This window comes from Mercenaria mercenaria, chromosome 1 (assembly GCF_021730395.1).
Source record: "Mercenaria mercenaria strain notata chromosome 1, MADL_Memer_1, whole genome shotgun sequence".
Classification (NCBI taxonomy): Eukaryota; Metazoa; Mollusca; class Bivalvia; order Venerida; family Veneridae; genus Mercenaria; species Mercenaria mercenaria.
Genome location: NC_069361.1, coordinates 101,232,880 through 101,253,956, shown reverse-complemented (window position 1 = coordinate 101,253,956; position 21,077 = coordinate 101,232,880). Strand labels below are relative to the sequence as shown.

General features: G+C 36.6%; 1 protein-coding gene across 5 annotated transcripts in view; it reads left to right on the top strand.

Annotated features, from left to right (window-relative positions):
- LOC123563949 (lysosomal-trafficking regulator-like) overlaps positions 1–21,077 on the top strand; it is a 132,002-nt gene that overhangs the window by 45,493 nt on the left and 65,432 nt on the right. For all 5 annotated transcript variants that reach the window (XR_008366313.1, XM_053518799.1, XM_053518789.1 and 2 more), the window contains 3 exons: positions 580–3,149; positions 7,831–7,998; positions 18,439–18,580. Coding sequence is in view for 4 of the 5 variants with exons in the window: in XM_053518799.1 (XP_053374774.1) it covers positions 580–3,149; positions 7,831–7,998; positions 18,439–18,580 (2,880 nt within the window). In the remaining variant the exon portion in view is untranslated. The remainder of the gene's footprint in view (positions 1–579; positions 3,150–7,830; positions 7,999–18,438; positions 18,581–21,077) is intronic.

The window sequence follows — 21,077 nt, the reverse complement described above, 5'->3', positions numbered from 1 at the left end:
TAATATATATGCCATAGTAAGGGGATTTGATCTTAAGTCCAGTATTTCAACCATGTGGGGGTTTTTGGTGAAGATGTAAAAATACCTGCAGAGAGTTCACATTACTATCAGTATCTGTCAGTTTCAGTTGTTCTATGTTTTAATGATATGAGCATTCTCTTGGATGATTTGACTGATTATAAACATCTGCTAATTTTATCCTCCTCCTGTCTTCCATGTTGGGAAATACAGTACCATGACAAGATGGGTCACATTACCAAAAACACTATAAATATTCAAACTTTAAGTATTCCAACTAGTTTAAAGCATTTCAATAGGGGTACATTTGGGGATGTTGTAAGTTAATCCAAACAAACAAATTAATCCCATTTATTTTGTCATAGGAATTTGAAATTCATATGGCCTGAAGGAATCCTGGAAAAGGTATTTTTGATTGAAACTACACAATTTTATGCCAACAAAATGAAATGAAAAAATGATTTTGCAGTATTCATGCAGTATGTTTGTATTGTCAGCATATCTTTTCAATCCAAACATTTATACTGACTCCCTAAATATCTTTTTGGTTGTATATTACAGATATATCCCAACATTCCAACATACCTCCTGTCAGTGTCTGCTTCCAGAATATTCTTAAAACATGCCAAACAAAACGTGGACAATCACGAAACCAGTCTGTACCGGTGACCAGAATGTCTGGCTTAATTCCAAAAGAGCAAACTTCAAAGAATAGCAGCTCAGCTGGAAAACGTAGATATTCCAAGAGAAAATCATATGACAGCAAAGATACCAGTGTTGACTCGGAAGAGGAAAGTTCCGAAACTAAAGATGACAGGTCGAAGGGAAAGTTGAGAAAGAAATACAGGTACTGCACTGTAAGAAGCTATGGAGAAGGACACACACAGCCAAAAGCTGATTCGGAATCAGATGATGATGACATTGAGAATTTGATCAAAGGTATGAATATTTCCAATGATAATGTCATCTCTGGATTTGAATTATCAGTTCTGATTTTAGAGCTTTTGCAAGAACTGACTTTAACTGATCTCGGTGAAACACCGAGTGGTAAAATGATCTCGCCAGTGATATTGCCAAATATGATACAATGTCTGGTCAGTCTGGACAGTGATGTAGGTCAGTTAGAAGAAGATGACACAAATTTGAGCAATGCAAGGATTGTGATAAAACGACATTTAGTTCGGGTTGTCTTGACGTGCAGTGGAATAACTGCTGCACAACCGAATGGGATGAATAATCTGATCTCACACAGAGTGGTAGAGCAGGTGCTCACATCTGGAATACACACAGCTTTATTTCACTCTGATAAGTCAAGTTCTGACCTCTTGCAAAACACTAGAAATGAAGTGTGTTTGATGTCAGATATTGTGATAGGAACACTACTTTGTTTGACTGTTGTATTTGAAAACTTGCCATTCAATTTGAGTTTCATCAAAACAGCCCTGCATCTCATAGAGGAGTTTGACGATCATAAGGGATTTCAAATGTTGGAACAGTGTATCCTCTTCAATGATTGTATAAAAAGTTCTTCATCTGATTCAGCTATTGGTCACTGGCTAGATGATGAACCAGTCAAAATCATTGGAACATTCCTTAACACATTGAAAGTTGTAAGAGTAAATTATGTGCATTCCATGAAATGTGTGAAAAGAAAACATGTACAGTGTTCATATGCACAGTACTTTGATCATCACCATGATATACTAGGGGTAGCAGCAACCAGAGATGATCAGGCCAGTCCGTCACAGTCCAGGCGAACACCCGCACAGTCCTCTGTTGCAAGCTTTAGTTCTCAGAGCAGCACACAGGTCATCTGTCTAGTGTCATCATGCACCCAGTTTTTGCTTGACCTTCTGATAAAGGTCACTGCAAAGGTCACTAGATTAGATCTGTTGAAAACCATCTATTCATCAGGCATCTGTTGTTGTATGAAGTTAGACAACATAATGGCAGCATTTGTAATAGGGATACAGAAGTTTTCTCCGGCAGTTAGAATGTTTGGTATAGATACACTGAACTGCATTCTGTTAGAGCATTTCTCGGGTGGGATTTCATATTTCAAGGAAAACAGTCTTAGCCTATCCTGCTCATTTTGTGAAAAAGAGACTTTAGTTACCCAGGACAAAAACACCTGTTCATATCTTGTAAAGGAGGAAAATCCTGAATCAAAAGGCATGGATAGTGGAATAGATAGCAGTGATGTGAATAGAGAGGCAAAATTCTCTGCCCTTCAAAAACTCTCCAAATGGAGGGCAATTTCTCAGTTGAAAGACCTCTTGTATTCCAATGATGAAGCAGTAGCAGTTTCTATAGCAAAACATCTGCTAGTATTAGCAATTAAGGGGAACCCATATCTGAAAGCTGAACTTTTCTTCAGTGTGTACAGTCATGCTTTAGAGTCTGTGAGGAAGGATTCAGGAACGGCAGGTAAAAAGCTCTCAAAGTCTGTACAGGTTCATTGTTTATCTGCGTTACCATACCTACTGCAGGCAAATTGTGTAACCAAAGTGTTCTTGTCAAGGAAAGGTGTCCGCAAACTTTGTGAACTTCTTGAGGATGAGACACTGAGGGCGCCTGTTTTGAGGATATTTGAAGCATTAGTTGTTCTTGATAGCCACAAATTGACTGGTCACAGCCACTCTGGGGAAGAGGAATGTCCATGTCCATACAGCGGGGGCAAAGTTATAGATACCTTTATTTCTGAACTATCAAAGCGGTCTTTCAGTAACAATGAAATGTACCAAGATGAGTCAGCAACAGGATGCAAGGGTCGTATAAGGCGTGATAGTGTAGTCATATCGAAATTTTCCCTGCCAGTCCTCGTTGACTTATGGGAAACTTGTGCCAAATTATGTCTTCATAGCCATGTGTTTGTTGCTCAGTTCAGTGAAACTCAAAGTTTTGTGAAAACTGAATCTTTGCTGTTGGAGACTTTGGATGTAATTATGAGTCCAGATCTGATTGGTCAGTTAAAGTCACATGGTAGCTTTGAAGCAGAGGATTCTGGGTTAGAATGGGAACCATCTGTAGAATTGGAGAGAGGGGACCAAGCCAGCTTCTTCCAAAGATTATCGCTGTTTGAATCGCTGATTGTTGTGACTGGAGCTGGACACAGATACCAAGGTGTCAAGGTTAGAGCTAACTTTATATATGATTTTGTTTACACTTAGTTACACAAGTTGCATGCAGATTTATATCACTTCCATGTTTCTTACACATGCTTAAATCTCTTGGTTAATTTGAAACTTGAATAAAATTTTGGTAATCTACTATTGCTGTGTCTGCCAGTTAGTAAGAGGTTTTTTTTTGTGAATTAGGCATCATTTTCAAGATACAGATACGTTACATATAAAAGGTTTCCTGAATGATAGTAGGGTTTGTTGACCTTAAGCCTGCTAAATTTCTGAAATGGACTGGTTCATCATTCAACTTGGGCACTTCAGTTTATCATTCAAAGAGGTGTTCACTGAAAATTTACTGACTGAATAGCATGTGAAGACCATGATCACCCTGCAAGGATATGCAGGCTGATCAGGACTGCACTGGTCACAAATGCAGAATCACTTGCTGCCAGCAGGCTAAAGGTTAAGGTATCTTTATTGATGGGAAATTTATGGCCCAAAACATATGATCCCTTGGCAGGGTTGCCACTTACCTTGAAAAGTTAGGGAATTTTTTTTCAAGGTCAGTGATTTGTCAGGGAAATCTTGATAATGGTCAGTGAAAAATGAAGTTTTAGAAAAGTCAGGGAAGAATGTAATTCTGGGTCGATGTTTAAAATGTTCAGTGGCTGTGGCAATCTTCAAGCAGCATTTATAAGTATTTCCTAATACATTTTGGTGTAATTGTGTATAAACATAATTTAATTGTGTTTGAATCAATGTGTTTTGAATGTTCATTTTTATGTTAACTTTGGAATTTTGAAGACTGAAAGGCTTTGCTAATGTAAGTTTGTTCTATCTGAAACAAAATGATATAAAAGGGTGTCAGATAAATAATTGGATCGATAGTTGGAGAATGCTTGGGCCTAAGGTTGTTATACTTAATAGCATGATTGTTATCATTTGAAGGTCCGTGTTTTTGAGGTTAAAGTTCAAGGTCACAGTAAATTTGAGACTACAATGATTTGTGGCATACATTTCACAGCAAGATTACCTATGGTCAGTAGGTGAACTTTGTTCTTGGATTATTAGGTCAAAAGTTAAGGTCATGGCAGGTCTAGAGACAAGACTTCACACATATTTTCCCCTTTATTTGGTCAAAAATAGGGATTTTTGACTGAAACAAATTACCTATTGACGGATCTTCATGAATATTTACACAAATGTATATCGTTATAGGACAATGATACATGCACATCTTTTATCAGGGTCTCTCAGTAACTGCAGAGTTATTGCCCTTTAGTTATTTTAAAATACATAAATTCCCACAATACAAAATAACTGCAGAGTCATTGCCCTTTAATTGTAATATCTTTCAATATATAGTCCTCTCATTCATTAAACAACTTATTTAGTGGGGGATTTAAATTCACAGAATTTTTTATTTGTAAGGTCTTCAGTGAAACAGCTATGTATATTAAGATTGAGATAAAATTACAAACAGAATGTTCTACCATCAACTTTTCTCTCTGGAGGTTCTATAAATTTGTCTTTGTTAATGTTGGATTTTAAAGAATGTGTATCTTTTATGTTTTAGGTCATATGGGCAAAAGTCAAAGCAAAGTAGATCAGTCATTATAACAAAGCAAAAGAAACTTCACATTTTGGATTGAAGCTTTCCCTAAAAAGTCTTAGTTATGTCTCCCCAAGGAGACATATTGTTTTTGCCCTGTCTGTCCGTCCGTCTGTCCGTCCGTCCGTCCTTCCGTCCGTACGTCACACTTCATTTCCGAGCAATAACTGGAGAACCATTTGACCTAGAACCTTCAAACTTCATAGAGTTGTAGGGCTGCTGGAGTAGACGACCCCTATTGTTTTTGGGGTCACTCCGTCAAAGGTCAAGGTCACAGGGGCCTGAACATTGAAAACCATTTCCGATCAATAACTAGAGAACCACTTGACCCAGAATGTTGAAACTTCATAGGATGATTGGTCATGAAGAGTAGATGACCCCTATTGATTTTGGGGTCACTCCGTCAAAGGTCAAGGTCACAGGGGCCTGAACATTGAAAACCATTTCCGATCAATTACTAGAGAACCACTTGACCCAGAATGTTGAAACTTCATAGGATGATTGGTCATGAAGAGAAGATGACCCCTATTGATTTTGGGGTCACTCCGTCAAAGGTCAAGGTCACAGGGGCCTGAACATTGAAAACCATTTCCAATCAATAACTAGAGAACCACTTGACCCAGAATGTTGAAACTTGATAGGATGATTGGTCATAAAGAGTAGTTGACCCTTATTGATTATGGGATCACTCCGTCAAAGGTCAAGGTCACAGGGGCCTGAACATTGAAAACCATTTCTGATCAATATCTAGAGAACCACTTGACCCAGAATGTTGAAACTTCATAGGATGATTTACATGCAAAGTAGATGACCACTATCGATTTTGGGGTCACTCCATTAAAGGTCAAGGTCACAGGGGCCTGAACATTGAAAACCATTTCCGGTCAGTAACTTGAGAACCACTTGACCCAGAATGTTGAAACTTAATAGGATGATTGGTCATAAAGAGTAGATGACCCCTAACGATTTTCCCTTATTGATTATGGGATCACTCCTTCAAAGGTCAAGGTCACAGGGGCCTGAACATTGAAAACCATTTCTGATCAATAACTAGAGAACCACTTGACCCAGAATGTTGAAACTTCATAGGATGATTGTACATGCAAAGTAGATGACCCCTATCGATTTTGGGGTCACTCCATTAAAGGTCAAGGTCACAGGGGCCTGAACATTGAAAACCATTTCCGATCAATAACTAGAGAACCACTTGACCCAGAATGTTGAAACTTCATAGGATGATTGGTCATGAAGAGTAGATGACCTCTATTGATTTTGGGGTCACTCCGTCAAAGGTCAAGGTCACAGGGGCCTGAACATTGAAAACCATTTCCGATCAATTACTAGAGAACCACTTGACCCAGAATGTTGAAACTTCATAGGATGATTGGTCATGAAGAGAAGATGACCCCTATTGATTTTGGGGTCACTCCGTCAAAGGTCAAGGTCACAGGGGCCTGAACATTGAAAACCATTTCCAATCAATAACTAGAGAACCACTTGACCCAGAATGTTGAAACTTAATAGGATGATTGGTCATAAAGAGTAGTTGACCCTTATTGATTATGGGATCACTCCGTCAAAGGTCAAGGTCACAGGGGCCTGAACATTGAAAACCATTTCTGATCAATATCTAGAGAACCACTTGACCCAGAATGTTGAAACTTCATAGGATGATTTACATGCAAAGTAGATGACCACTATCGATTTTGGGGTCACTCCATTAAAGGTCAAGGTCACAGGGGCCTGAACATTGAAAACCATTTCCGGTCAGTAACTTGAGAACCACTTGACCCAGAATGTTGAAACTTAATAGGATGATTGGTCATAAAGAGTAGATGACCCCTAACGATTTTCCCTTATTGATTATGGGATCACTCCTTCAAAGGTCAAGGTCACAGGGGCCTGAACATTGAAAACCATTTCTGATCAATAACTAGAGAACCACTTGACCCAGAATGTTGAAACTTCATAGGATGATTGTACATGCAAAGTAGATGACCCCTATCGATTTTGGGGTCACTCCATTAAAGGTCAAGGTCACAGGGGCCTGAACATTGAAAACCATTTCCGGTCAGTAACTTGAGAACCACTTGACCCAGAATGTTGAAACTTAATAGGATGATTGGTCATAAAGAGTAGATGACCCCTAACGGTTTTGGGGTCACTCTGTGAAAGGTCAAGGTCACAGGGGCCCGCACATTGAAAACCATTTCCGGTCAGTAACTTGAGAACCACTTGACCCAGAATGATGAAACTTCGTAGGATGATTGGTCATGCAGAGTAGATGAACCCTAACGATTTTAGGGTCACTCTGTTAAAGGTCAAAGCCACAGGGGCCTGAACATGGAAAACCATTTCCAATCAATAACTTGAGAACCTCTCGACCCAGAATGTTGAAACTTCATAGGATGATTGTTCATGCAGAGTAAATGACCCTTATTGTTTTTGGGGTCACTCCGTTAAAGGTCAAGGTCACAGGGGCCTGAACATTGATAACCAGTTCTGATCAATAACTTGAGAACCACTTGACCTAGAATGTTGAAACTTCATAGGATGATTGAACATGCAGAGTAGATGACCCCTATTGATTTTGGGGTCAGTCTATTAAAGGTCAAGGTCACAGTGGCCTGTTCATGTAAAATCATTTTTTGGAAATAAGTTGAGAACCACTTGACCTACAATGTTGAAACTTAATAGGATGATTGGACATGCAAAGTACATGACCCCTATTTATTTTGAGGTCACTTGATCAAAGGTCAGGGTCACAGGAGCCTGAACAGTGACTTGAGAACCACTAGGCCACGAGTGTTGAAATTTAGCGGGATGACTTGACATGCCAAGTAGATGATCCCTATTGCAGCCAACCATCAGTGTCTCTTTGACTTTCGCTCCTGACCCCTATTGACTGCTTGCCTATAGGACTTTGCATTTGGGGGAGACATGCGCTTTTTTACAAAAGCATTTTCTAGTTTTATTTGCTGTGGCTAGTACCTATTGTGACATTATGGCTCTTTGTGTTGCTACCTGTGTACGACACATCTTGTCAAATATTGAAGCAACTTTTGTTGTTTTTTACAGCAGTACGTTCAGCTAAAAGCTTGGCAGAGAGTGAGAGAGAGATTCACCAACACTGTGAGACTTCCACACACAAAACTGAAGGTCTTACTGGACTCTGTAATGAATGCAGCTATGCCTCAATTTGTGTCTCTTCTGGAATACTCATACAGCAGGAATATTGCTCTAGTGGTATGTGTTCTAATTAGATAATCCTTCCATTAACTACTAATACAGCAGTGATATAGTGCTACTTAAGAATGAATATCATTAAGATACAAATATAGCAGGACTATTGCTCTAGTGGTATTTGTTCCATTTAGATACCCATACAGCAAGATTATTGCTCTAGTGGTATGTGTTCCTTTTAGATACTTAGATACTCATACAGCAAGAGTATTATTCTGCTGGTATGTTCCTTTAAATTACTCATACAGTTTGAATATTGCTCTACTGGTATGTTCCTTTAAATTACTCATACAGTAAGAATATTGCTCTACTGACATATGTGCCTTTTAGATACTCATACAGTTAGGATATTGCTCTACTGGCATATGTTCTGTTTAGATACTCATGCAGTTTGAATATTGCTCAACTGGTTTATGTTCCTTTAAATTACTCATACAGTTTGAATATTGCTCAACTGGTATGTTCCTTTAAATTACTCATACAGTTTGAATATTGCTCAACTGGAATGTTCCTTTAAATTACTCATACAGCAAGAATATTGCTCTACTGACATATGTTCCTTTTAGATACTCATACAGTTAGGATATTGCTCTACTGGTATATGTTCTGTTTAGCTTTTAGATACTCATACAGTTAGGATATTGCTCTACTGGTATGTTCCTTTAAATTACTCATACAGCAAGAATATTGCTCTACTGACATATGTTCCTTTTAGGTACTCATACAGTTGGGATATTGCTCAACTGGTATGTTCCTTTAAATTACTCATACAGCAAGAATATTGCTCTACTGACATATGTTCCTTTTAGATACTCATACAGTTAGGATATTGCTCTACTGGTATATGTTCTGTTTAGCTTTTAGATACTCATACAGTTAGGATATTGCTCTACTGGTATATGTTCTGTTTAGCTTTTAGATACTCATACAGTTAGGATATTGCTCTACTGGCATATGTTCTGTTTAGATACTCATACAGTTTGAATATTGCTCAACTGGTTTATGTTCCTTTTACATACTCATACAGTTGGAATATTGCTCAACTGGTTTATGTTCCTTTTACATACACTTACAACAAGAATATTTTTACTGGTATATGTTCCTTTTACATACTCATACAGTTGGAATATTGCTCAAGTGGTATATGTCGCTTATACTGAACAGTAGAAATATTAGTATATTGATAAATGTCTGGAATGAATACTACTTTTGTGTATTCTTCTGTACAGAGGGAAGTAATGTGTCTTGTAGAATACTTCATCTGATTCAGTAAAATATTGCTTGATTCTCATAATAAATTATAGTAGAATATTGCTCTGTTGGTATTATTAGTTACACTGTTTGTTGGTGACACGATACGGGATATATGCTGTCGAGGAAATCCATATCACTCGAGCCTGATATGGATTTTCAAGACAGCGTATACTGTGAAATCATTAATATTCGTGGGGGACTAATTTTCGTGGATTTTATGGTTGAGTTAATCCATGAAATTTGATACCAACGAAAAAGTAAAATTCCCATTCATTTTATGTTCAAAAATTGAAATCCACGAATTCACATCCCCACAAAATTGCCGTTTTGACCAAAACCACAAAATTTCATGCCCACGAAATTTAATGATTTTACAGTATCCCGTATCCTGTCACCAGCAAGCTGTGTAACGATTTTATCTTGCCGACTACCCTTTACTTACACGCTATTATCTAATATTTTGTAAATTAACAAAGCGGCAGCCATTTTTTTTAAATCAAAATTCATATCTGAAATGTACTAGCAGGATATGGAATACATCCTGTCTCCATGTGACGTCTATTGACCAATAGAAATGCAAGAAACTTGTAGGAGGCAAGATAAATATCTTTTCTAAAATACAGTTGAAAGATTTACAGGGGTGTAATGAGTTTCTTGTAGATACACAGAAGTGGGAATGTTGCTGTAGTATTTATTGTGTCTCTAGAATACTTACACAGCTGCAATATTTGTTCTGGTGATATATTTCTACTAACAATACTCTTAAAGCACATTTTTAGCTATTGGACTCAACCATGTGTCGGCATCGGCGTCCGCATCTGCGTCCCAATTTGGTCAAGTTTTTAGCTCGACTATTCGAAGAATAGTCTAGCTATTCTACTCACCCTGGCGTCGGCGTCGGCGTCGGCGTCGGCGTCACACCTTGGTTAAGTTTTTGCATGCAAGTACATACAGCTATCATTTAAAGGCATATAGCTTTGAAACTTATTTATTCTTTTTCTAGGTCAATTACCAACCTCACTGGGTCAAGTTCCATAACTCTAACATGTATTTTGAGCAAATTATGCCCCCTTTTGGACTTAGAAAATTCTGGTTAAAGTTTTACATGCAAGTTACTATCTCCAAAACTAATGCAGATATTGAATTGAAACTTCACATGTGTCTTCGGGGTTATAAAACTAGTTGATAGCACCAAGTCCCATAACTCTGACCTTCATTTTGGCCAAATTATGCCCCCTTTTGGACTTAGAAAATTCTGGTTAAAGTTTTGCGTGCAAGTACATACAGCTATTACTAAAAGGCATATAGATTTGAAACTTATTTTTTCTTTTTCTAGATCAATTACCTACCTCACTGGGTCAAGTCCCATAACTCTGGCATGTATTTTGGCCAAATTATGCCCCCTTTTGGACTTAGAAAATTCTGGTTAAAGTTTTGCGTGCAAGTACATACAGCTATTACTAAAAGGCATATAGATTTGAAACTTATTTTTTCTTTTTCTAGATCAATTACCTACCTCACTGGGTCAAGTCCCATAACTCTGGCATGTATTTTGGCCAAATTATGCCCCCTTTTGGACTTAGAAAATTCTGGTTAAAGTTTTGCGTGCAAGTACATACAGCTATTACTAAAAGGCATATAGATTTGGAACTTATTTATTCTTTTTCTAGATCAATTACCTACCTCACTGGGTCAAGTTCCATAACTCTTAACATGTATTTTGAGCAAATTATGCCCCCTTTTGGACTTAGAAAATTCTGGTTAAAGTTTTACATGCAAGTTACTATCCCCAAAACTAATGCAGATATTGAATTGAAACTTAACATGTTTCTTCGGGGTTATAAAACTAGTTGATAGCATCAAGTCCCATAACTCTGATATGTCCCCTTTTGAACTTAAAACTCTTTTGATATTTAACATTTTGGGTAATAATTTCCAGCTTCTGTGACAATATTTCGAATAGTCGAGCTTGGCTGTCTTATGGACAGCTCTTGTTGTATGTAAGCTGGTATCTCATTAACCCCTTGTGGGAATGGATTGAAACTTAACACACTTATTTACTGTAATAAACTGATTTACATTGCACAGGTTCCATAACTCTATTTTGCTTTTTTACAAAATTATGCCCCTTTTTCGACCAACAAATTTTTTGTTAAGGTTTTATATGTAAGCTGGTATCTCAGTACCCACTACAGGGAATGGATTGAAACTTCACACACTTGTTCACTGTGCTAATTTGACATGCAGTGCACAGGTTTCATAACTCTACTTTGCATTTTTACAAAATTATGCCCCTTTTTCGATTTAGCAGTTTTTGGTTAAGTTTTTGTATGTAAGCTGGTATTTCAGTACCCACTAATGGGAATGAATTAAAACTTCACACACTTGTTCATTGTCATGAACTGACATGCTATGCATAGATTAAGTAACTCTACTTTGCATTTTTACAGAATTATGCCCCTTTTTACTTAGCTGTTTTGGGTTAAGTTTTTGTATGTAAGCTGATATCTCAGTACCTACTAATGGGAAGGGATTGAAACATCACACAATTGTCCATTGTCATGAGCTGATATGCATTGTACAGGTTCCACAACCCTGTTCTGCAATTTTACAAAATTATGCCCCCTTTTTCGACTTTAATATTCATTCAATTGACAAGGCTGTTGAGTAGTCGAGCATTGCTGTCCCACAACAGCTCTTGTTTTGTCAGTGTTGTTGTATACTTTGCTTCTTAAATGCACATTTCAAATGGAAAGTCATATTTATTTTCATTTAAACATGGCAGTATTGATGTCACATTGACATATATTTTGGCACTGACTGGAGAAAGAGGGCTCCTATATTTTGCTATACTATTTTGTATAAAAGTATTTCAGAATCGAAATATAGAACAGTATTACACTTAATTCACACACTCTGAATCGATTATGTGGCATGTAGAATAATTCACTAGACGTTTGCGCACTCCTAAATTATTCTGCTGGCAGTATAACAGTTTTTGTACAGAAATTTCCTGTAAAAGATGAGACTAATAAATCTCATATCAAAATAATGTGTCACAAATAACTCTTGGCAAAAATTACAGATCTAGCCTAAACACAACTGTTGTTGAATGCCTGATTCATACAGAAGCCAGGAAATAAAAGTAAATTAACAGTCTGGGATTGGTATTTAGAATTATGACTCTAAGCAGAATTGCTAAATGATTGACATTTATGATTGTAAGCCGCCCATTGGGATATTATTGTAAAATATGAATGAGATATTTGTGAAGGTAGTTTGATTAGGTTGATGTTTGGCTTCTTCTAATATCTGTCGCCTGATGATTGGCTTGTTGGCTCCTTCTAATATCTCTTACATGATGTATAATTCATTGGCTCCTTCTAGTATCTGTCACATGATGATTGGCTCTTTGGCTCCTTCTAATATCTCTTACATGATTATTGGCTCCTTCTAATATCTGTCACATGGTGATTCATTCCTTGGTTGTTCTAATATCTTTGTCAAGATGATTGGTTGCTTTGCTCCTTTTAATATCTCTCACATGATGATTGGCTTGTTGGCTCCTAATGTTTGTTTTATGATGGTTGGTTCCTAATCTCTCCTTCTACTAATATCTGTTACATTCCTCGTGCACTTTACATTTCTGTCTACTCAGATGTGCACTTCCATTTGTATTTTATAAAAATTTATCTCTTTAAGGAGTTAAAATGCTGAAAATATATTTGTCAGGACAAACATGAAAGAAGTAGATAAGAAGTCATTGAATGTTGTATGAAAGAGAGCAGCTCATGACTTGTATGCCTTAGTATGTCTTAAGGATGTAGGAGCAAATTTTTCCTAATGTAAAGAATTTTTTCATACTCTGTGAGCTTGAAGAACATTTGTTTCCAAGACAAACAAGAGAAGAAATAACATAAGTCACCGAACTCGTTTTAATTTTATAGGGCATTTTCTTCACCCACTGCTTAAGCATTTCTGAAATTTTGTAAAATTAGAAAAATGGTGGTACGTTATAAAACATATAATATCCCACTTAATGTTATAGGGATTTCGGTTGTTACAGGTTAATATGAATACAAGGTGATGCCAGTATTATATAAGCATAAATGTCACTAACAATTCTCTTTCATTTTCACATATTGACATAATTACCCCACCCACTTTATTGTCAATGGAAAAATGTATTTAGATCTACAAAAAAAAATTCTGATGTTAAGATTTTCAAAATATTTTGCAGCTTTAATGACCCACCAAAATGCTTCAAAATGGAAAGAAAAAAAGTTGGGGTCACCATGCATCTAAGAGATTTATTAAGAAAAAACTGTTAAAAAATGGTGAATTTTGATTGTTTTTGTTCTTTTTGTTTTAATATATGTTTTCTAGATAATATAATGTGCTATCTTGAAAACTTTTATTTCAATTATAGCTCATCATTATATGTATCAGTCAGGAAAATTTCAAAACCAAACTTAATCTACTTTAATAGATATTTGACATTACATACCCCTACCCCATTGTAAATCCTACGTCAGTTTTAGGCAAATTCCAGCCAAAAATAAGGGTGAAAAATTTTTTTTCGCAAAAAGTAGAATCAATTTGCTTAACTGGTACATTATTAGCCTTATTTTAATTATCTATCATTAATTTTTGGCAAAACTTTTGTTAGAAAGCACTATTCGGAGAAACATTTTTCAAAATGGCGGATATCCTGAAAAAAAAACGCTCGTACATCCTTAATTCAATGGGAAACAGAAAAGATGGAAAAAAAAGCTTTTGTTCTATAAGCTGTATTACCAAATTGATTTTAGCTTATCCAAGTTGTAAGCCAGTTACATTTAAATAAGATGAGAAAATGGCATTCTTACCTAGTGATGTATTCATACTTTTAAGGAAAATACAGATCCTATTTGTGTAATCCTGTGCAGAGGCACTTTATGGTGTTCCTATGTGGAGACACTGTGAATTTCCTGTGTAGAGGCATTTTTTGGTGTTCCTGTGTGGAGACACTGTGTAATTTTCCTGTGTAGAGGCACTTTGTGGTGTTCCTATGTGGAGACACTGTGTAATTTTCCTGTGTAGAGGCATTTTGTGGTGTTCCTATGTGGAGACACTGAGTAATTTTCCTGTGTATAAGCACTTTGTGGTTTTCCTATGTGGAGACACTGTGTAATTTTCCTGTGTAGAAGCACTTTGCGGTGTTCCTATGTGGACACACTGTGTAATTTTCCTGTGTATAAGCACTTTGTGGTTTTCCTATGTGGACACACTGTGTAATTTTCCTGTGTAGAGGCACTTTGTGGTGTTCCTATGTGGAGACACTGTGTAATTTTCCTGTGTAGAGGCACTTTGTGGTGTTCCTATGTGGAGACACTGTAGTTTTCATGTGTAGAGGCACTTTGTGGTGTTCCTATAATGTGGAGACACTGTGTAATTTTCCTGTGTAGAAGCACTTTATGGTTTTCCTATGTGGAGACACTGTGTAATTTATCTGTGTAAAGGCACTTTATGGTGTTCCTATGTGGAGACACTGTGTAATTTTCTGTGTAGAGGCACTTTTGATGTTCCTATGTGGAGACACTGTGTACTTCTCCTGTGTTGAGGCACTTTGTGGTGTTCTTGTATGAAGACACTGTGTAATTTTCCTGTGTAGAGGCACTTTGTGGTGTTCCTTTGTGGAGACACTGTAGTTTTCATGTGTGGAGACACTTTTGGGTTTTCCAGTGTGGAAACATGGAGTAGTTTTCCGGCGAGGAGATATTTCATACATGATGTAGTTTTCTTGTGTGGAGACACTGTTTACTTTTCCTGTATAGAGTCGCTGTGCTGAATTTTGTTAAAGACTACAGAAGTTATTTTTTTCAGGGGAAGGTTGAAGCTGATAAATTGATAATTAAATTTGCTCAATTTGGTTCATTTAAAGGATGTCAGAATGATAAAATTTGTCAGCATTTCCCTCAAGAACAATGTCATCGATTCCATTAAAAGAAATTTCTTCGAGTATCTGATAGATTTTTTTTTATACATTTCTTAGCTGAGAGAAGGAGCCATTAGAAATGCCATATTTATGACTTTAAGTCACCTTCTACAATATTGTGGAACTGTATGTCATATATATATTGTATTTATGTGTTCCTCCAGAGGCAGTTAGTTTCTTCCAAAACACATTAGTTTCTCCTTAAATGGCATTTTAAGACGTAATGTCAGTTTTTATTCTGCACAGTAAATACCAGTATTTCAGATATATCTGTCTTATATCTGCAGGCAGTTAAGATTGGTTTGGTTGCAGGAGTAACTGATGCTGGACAGGGTAATATTGGAGATAGGACAGGAAATGATTCCAAAATAGAGAGGATAAATTTGATTGGTATTATAGGGTTTATTGGCTAAACATTTATTCCAGGATGTTTATAGAGCCAATAATCAAGCATGCTATCTTCTTGCATCAATAGTGTACTGAAGTCATGGGATGATCAACTTATATATTGACTTACGATGTAATTAACTACCTATTATTGTAGTTCTCAAACTTAGTCTGATTGGACAGAAAAGGCAGTCTCTTCTGAATTTGTGTGACGTTTTGTAGCTAGATACTTATACATTTGCTGAACACAGAATAGGTACTGCATGTTTTTGAAAAATTAGATGACAAATTGTGAACACATGAAGTAATACGCCTCAGCGTTTGTGTATTTATACATTATAAAATTAACAAATTTTCATTCATGCCAGTATTGTGTATGGAACTACTATTTGATGGAGTTTGAATGAATATTAGGTTTCACAAATGTAACAAAAGATGGATTAATGATAAGTTCATACTTGTTCAAATCTCCCACAGGAATTAAACTTTATGTTATAGCCAAAGTTATGTCAAATAAATGGATTTGTGTTGGGCTAAAATGCCATCAATGTTTTGTGTGTGTTTTGAATTTCATATTCGATTGTGTTTTTTTGTTGGAGAGTAGATTTGTGTAGACAATAATTGAAAATTATTTAGTGCTTAAGTATGAAGTCATTTGTATTTCAGGATCAGACTTAATACTTGAAAATGTCATTTTGCTATGGATATTTATTTTTCTTACAGTTCAACAGTAGTCAGGTGTTTTTAAAGGTTTTCTTGTAGGCAGCTGTCAGTTGTAAGTGCAAGAGGATTGTAACAAATATATATTATGATAATATTTTGGCATTATTTCTGCATTTGCAGTAATCTCACATTGTTACTGCATCAAATGCTAGAGATCTCGCCACTCACTGTTGGCTTTTTTTAGCTCACCTGAGCACAAAGTGCTCAGGGTGAGGTATTGTGATCGCTCACCGTCCGGCGTCCGTCAGTCCGTCCACACTTTCCTTTAAACAACATCTCCTCCTAAACCAACAGGCCAGTTTTGATGAAACTTTACAGGGATGTTCCTTGGATGGCCCCCTTTCAAATTGTTCAAAGAATCGAATTCCATGCAGAACACTGGTTGCCATGGCAACCGAAAGGAAAAACTTTAAAAATCTTCTTCTCAAAAACCAGAAGCCCTAGAGCTTAGATATTTGGTGTGAAGCATTGCCTTGCTTAGTGGACCTCTACCAAGTTTGTTCAAATCATGACCCTGGGTCAAAATTGACCCCACCCCAGGGGTCACTTGATTTTACATAAGAAAATCTTTAACAATCTTCTTCTCAAAAACCAGAAGCCTTAGAGCTTAGATATTTGACATGTAGCATTGCCTAGTGGACCTCTACTAAAATTGTTCAAATCATGACCCCGGGGTCAAAATTGACCCCGCCCCAGGGGTCACTTGATTTTACATAGGAAAATCTTCAAAAAATTTCTAAAAATAAACCAGATGGCCTAGAGCTTAGATATTTCACATGTAGCATTGCCTAGTGGACCTTTACAAAATTTGTTCAAATCATGGCCCCCGGGGTCAAAATTGACCCCGCCCCAGGGGTCACTTGATTTTACATAGGAAAATATTTAAAAAATCTTCTTCTCAAAAACCAGAAGTCCTAGAGCTTAGATATTTGACATGTAGCATTGCCTAGTGGACCTTTAATAAAGTTGTTCAAATTATGACCCTGGGGTCAAAATTGACACCGCCCTAGGGGTCACTTGACTTTACATAGGAAAATCTTCAAAAGTTTTCTAAAAATAAACCAGAAGGCCTAGAGCTTAGATATTTCACATGTAGCATTACCTAGTGGACCTCTACCAAGTTTGTTCATATCATGTCCCCTGGGTCAAAATTGACCCCGCCCCAGGGGTCACTTGATTTTACATAGGAAAATCTTCAAAAATTTTCTAAAAATAAACTAGAAGGCCTAGAGACTAGATATTTGACATGTGGCATTGCCTAGTGGACCTCCACAAAATTTGTTCAAACCTGGTCCCCCGGGGTCAAAATTGACTCCGCCCTAGGGGTCACTTGAGTTTACATAGGAAATTTAATTATATAAATCTTTAAAAAAAATTCTAAAAGTAAACCAGAAGGCCTAGATCTTAGATATTTGACATGTAGCATTGCCTATTAGACTTTTACAAAGTTTATTCAAATCATGACCCCTGGGGTCAAATTGACCCTGCCCCATGGGGTTACTTGATTGTACATAGAAAAATCTTCAAAATTTTCTAAAAATAAACCAGAAGAGCTTAGATATTTGACATGTAACATTGCCTAGTGGACCTCTACAACAAGTTTTCAAATCTTGTTTTTAAAGTTACTTAAAGAAAATTTCAACTATATTTTCTCATAATTCTTTTGATTGATTTCTATTATGATCTTTTGACCTTGAAGACTTGTCCTTAAGTGCAATGATAACAGGTGAGCGATATAGGGCCATCATGGCCCTCTTGTTTATGTCACACCGACATACAAGATACAAGCATTTTAGCTGATGTTTACCTGTGGAAAGTGTGCATTGTGATGTGACATTAGAACACTTGCTGATTAGTTCAAAGTTTTCTTGTTCTGGAGATCTATAGCTTTAACAGTAAGCAACTTTGGATCTATTAAAGCAGTAGTTTTATCAGTGAAGAAGAAAAACAGAACTGTAACTATAAGATATAAATCACAGTCTTGTAGTTTCCAGTTTGGTATGAAATTACATGGATGTGATTTAAGTATGCATGGAGGCCTTTGGCATACCTATACGTAAACTATATATGACACTTTATTTCTTCATTGTGACTGTTTTCAGCATGTGAGAGATGATGACATCTATGATGAAGATGAGGTACGACAGTTGCTACAGTCAGGCAGTGAAGAAGATAATGAGATCCTTACAGAGATTGGGTATGATGCTGATAGTGAAGAAACAACCATGGATGATACTGATAAAGGTCAGGGCTAACTTATCATCTAGTTTGTTTAACCTTCAGCCTGCTGGTGGCAAGTGATTCTGCCTTGGCGACCAGTGCAGACCAAGATCAGCCTGCACATTCGTGCAGCCCGATCATGGTCTGCACTGTTCGCTATTCAGAGTCAGTAGATTTTCATTGATCATTGAACACCCTTTTGATAAACAAGTAGTACTACCCAAATTGATGACAGACCAGACCATTTTAGAGAATTAGCAGGGTAAAGGTTAAATCCATAGAGATTTTAAACAATTAGAATGGAATTTATTTGGGAAGAGATGTTCTATATTTTGATTTATTCTCATTAGTTTGCAGCGAAATTGAGGAACTGATATTTTACTAAAAGTCTGAGAATGTCAAAGTTCCAAAGGTCAAGAGATGAAAATTAGATCTACGTTAATTTTGGAAAATGGCTTATCTCAGTTAGTAATGGCATTCAATGTTACTGGCAAAATTTCTCATCTGTTAAAACAAAAGCCCATTCAATTTAATAAAGATGACATTGAAATGAAACAGAAGATCTATATTGGAATGAGTGTAACAGCCACCCCTCATTGCACGTATTGTATGTCCATAAGAAATCTTTTATTTCATTTTCATTGTTGAAATTTTTTCTAAAGTCATTGTCATTGTTCAATTTATCACTTCCATTACCAAAACAATCAAGCAGTTTCTTTATCATGCAAAGGTGATATTAGTCGAAGATTTTAGTTTAGTTGGAAAGGCATCTATATTACTCTTACATTGTGGCAAATCTATACAGACTTTGTAATAAGTGAAATAAACTTAACCTTCAACAAGCAGTAACAGGTTTATTTCCTGCATGTAAATTTGGGATTAATAATGTCTCCCACAAGTAATGTGGAAAAACATATGGATTTAGTTCTGTCTGTCTGTCTGTCTGTCTGTCTTAATCAGCACAACTCCTCCAACACCACTCTGGATAAATATACACTAAACTTCACATTAGAGTGATCATTGCCAAGCCTAGTTGTGCATTATTTTTTTATAATCTTCTGATGATTTTTTACTCATCAGATCTTATGATATTTTGGTCACTTCTATTACATGATTGGATTGATTTTCCACCAAACTTTTCAGCAGAGTTATGGCTCTTGATTCATCAAATTTTGTGATGTTTAGCCACTTCTCATATATTATTCTGCAGATTTCCCTCTTACATGAGTGATAAGTGCCATCTCTTATTATGCATATTATTAGCAGGCTCCAGTGTAGTGATTTTCAGGGAGTTATGGCCCTTTATATGTAAAATTTTATGATATTTTGGCAACTTCTGTTACACTATTGGCCCTTATAGGAGTTATAAGTGCCAAGCCTAGTTGTACATATCATCTGCATGTTAAGGTTCAGTGAATTTCAGCAGATTTATGATTATTGATTTTTCATGTTATAGTGTTTACACTACTTGCTGTTTACAATGAAGTGAGAACAAGTGATTAATGTAAAGTGTATTGTCATGTTCTGATTAAATGATTTTCAACAGAGTCATTACCCTTGATTTGTCAAATTCTTTGATTTATGCTAGGCTTCTTCTATACTACTGATTGAAATTCCACCAAACTTCACACAAGTTATCACTTGTATACATTTGGAATGATATGGTTCAGTGCTTTTTGCTAGAATTGTGGCCCATAATTTGTGACATTTTGCAATTTGTGTGTGGTAAGTGTCAGGAGGCATACTTTTTCCGTGATAAACAATCTCGAGTTTTTGTGCGCCCAAAGGGACGTATTATGTTATGGTCCCGGTGTCCGTCTGTCTGTCCGTCCATCTGTTAGCAATTTCGTGTCAGCTCTGTAACTCTTGAACCCATTGAAGGATTTCAAAGAAACTTGATACAAATGTTCACCACACCGAGACGACGTGCAGAGCGCATGTTTTGGATATCTCATTTCAAGGTCAAGGTCACACTTAGGGGTCAAAGGTCATATGAGTGTGTTTTGTTTCAGCTCTGTAACTCTTGAACTGCTTGAAGGATTTCAAAGGAACTTGGCGCAAATGTTCACCACACTGAGACGACGTGCAGAGCGCTTGTTTAGGATGACTAGCTTCAAGATCAAGGTCACACTTAGGAGTGAAAGGTCATATATGAGTTTGCTGTGTCCGCTCTGTAACTCTTGAACTGCTTGAAGGATTTCAAAGCAACTTGGCACAAATGTTCACCACACTGAGGCGATGTGCAGAGCACATGTTTTGGATGACTGGCTTCAAGGTCAAGGTCACACTTAGGTGTTAAAGGTCATATATGACTTTGCTTTGTGTATATTGCTATGCATTGCAGTGCTCTTATTTTTATTTGGCAGATCCCTTTTTGTTCTATTACAATAATTTTTCTTTTTAATTACTTTCCTTTTTTGTTACTATAAATAGCTTATTTTGAAGCTTTTATTATTGGCAGTAGGGAAAAACCGAGACCACTTTTCTGTGGTAAACAATGATTATACATCCAATTTTTAGA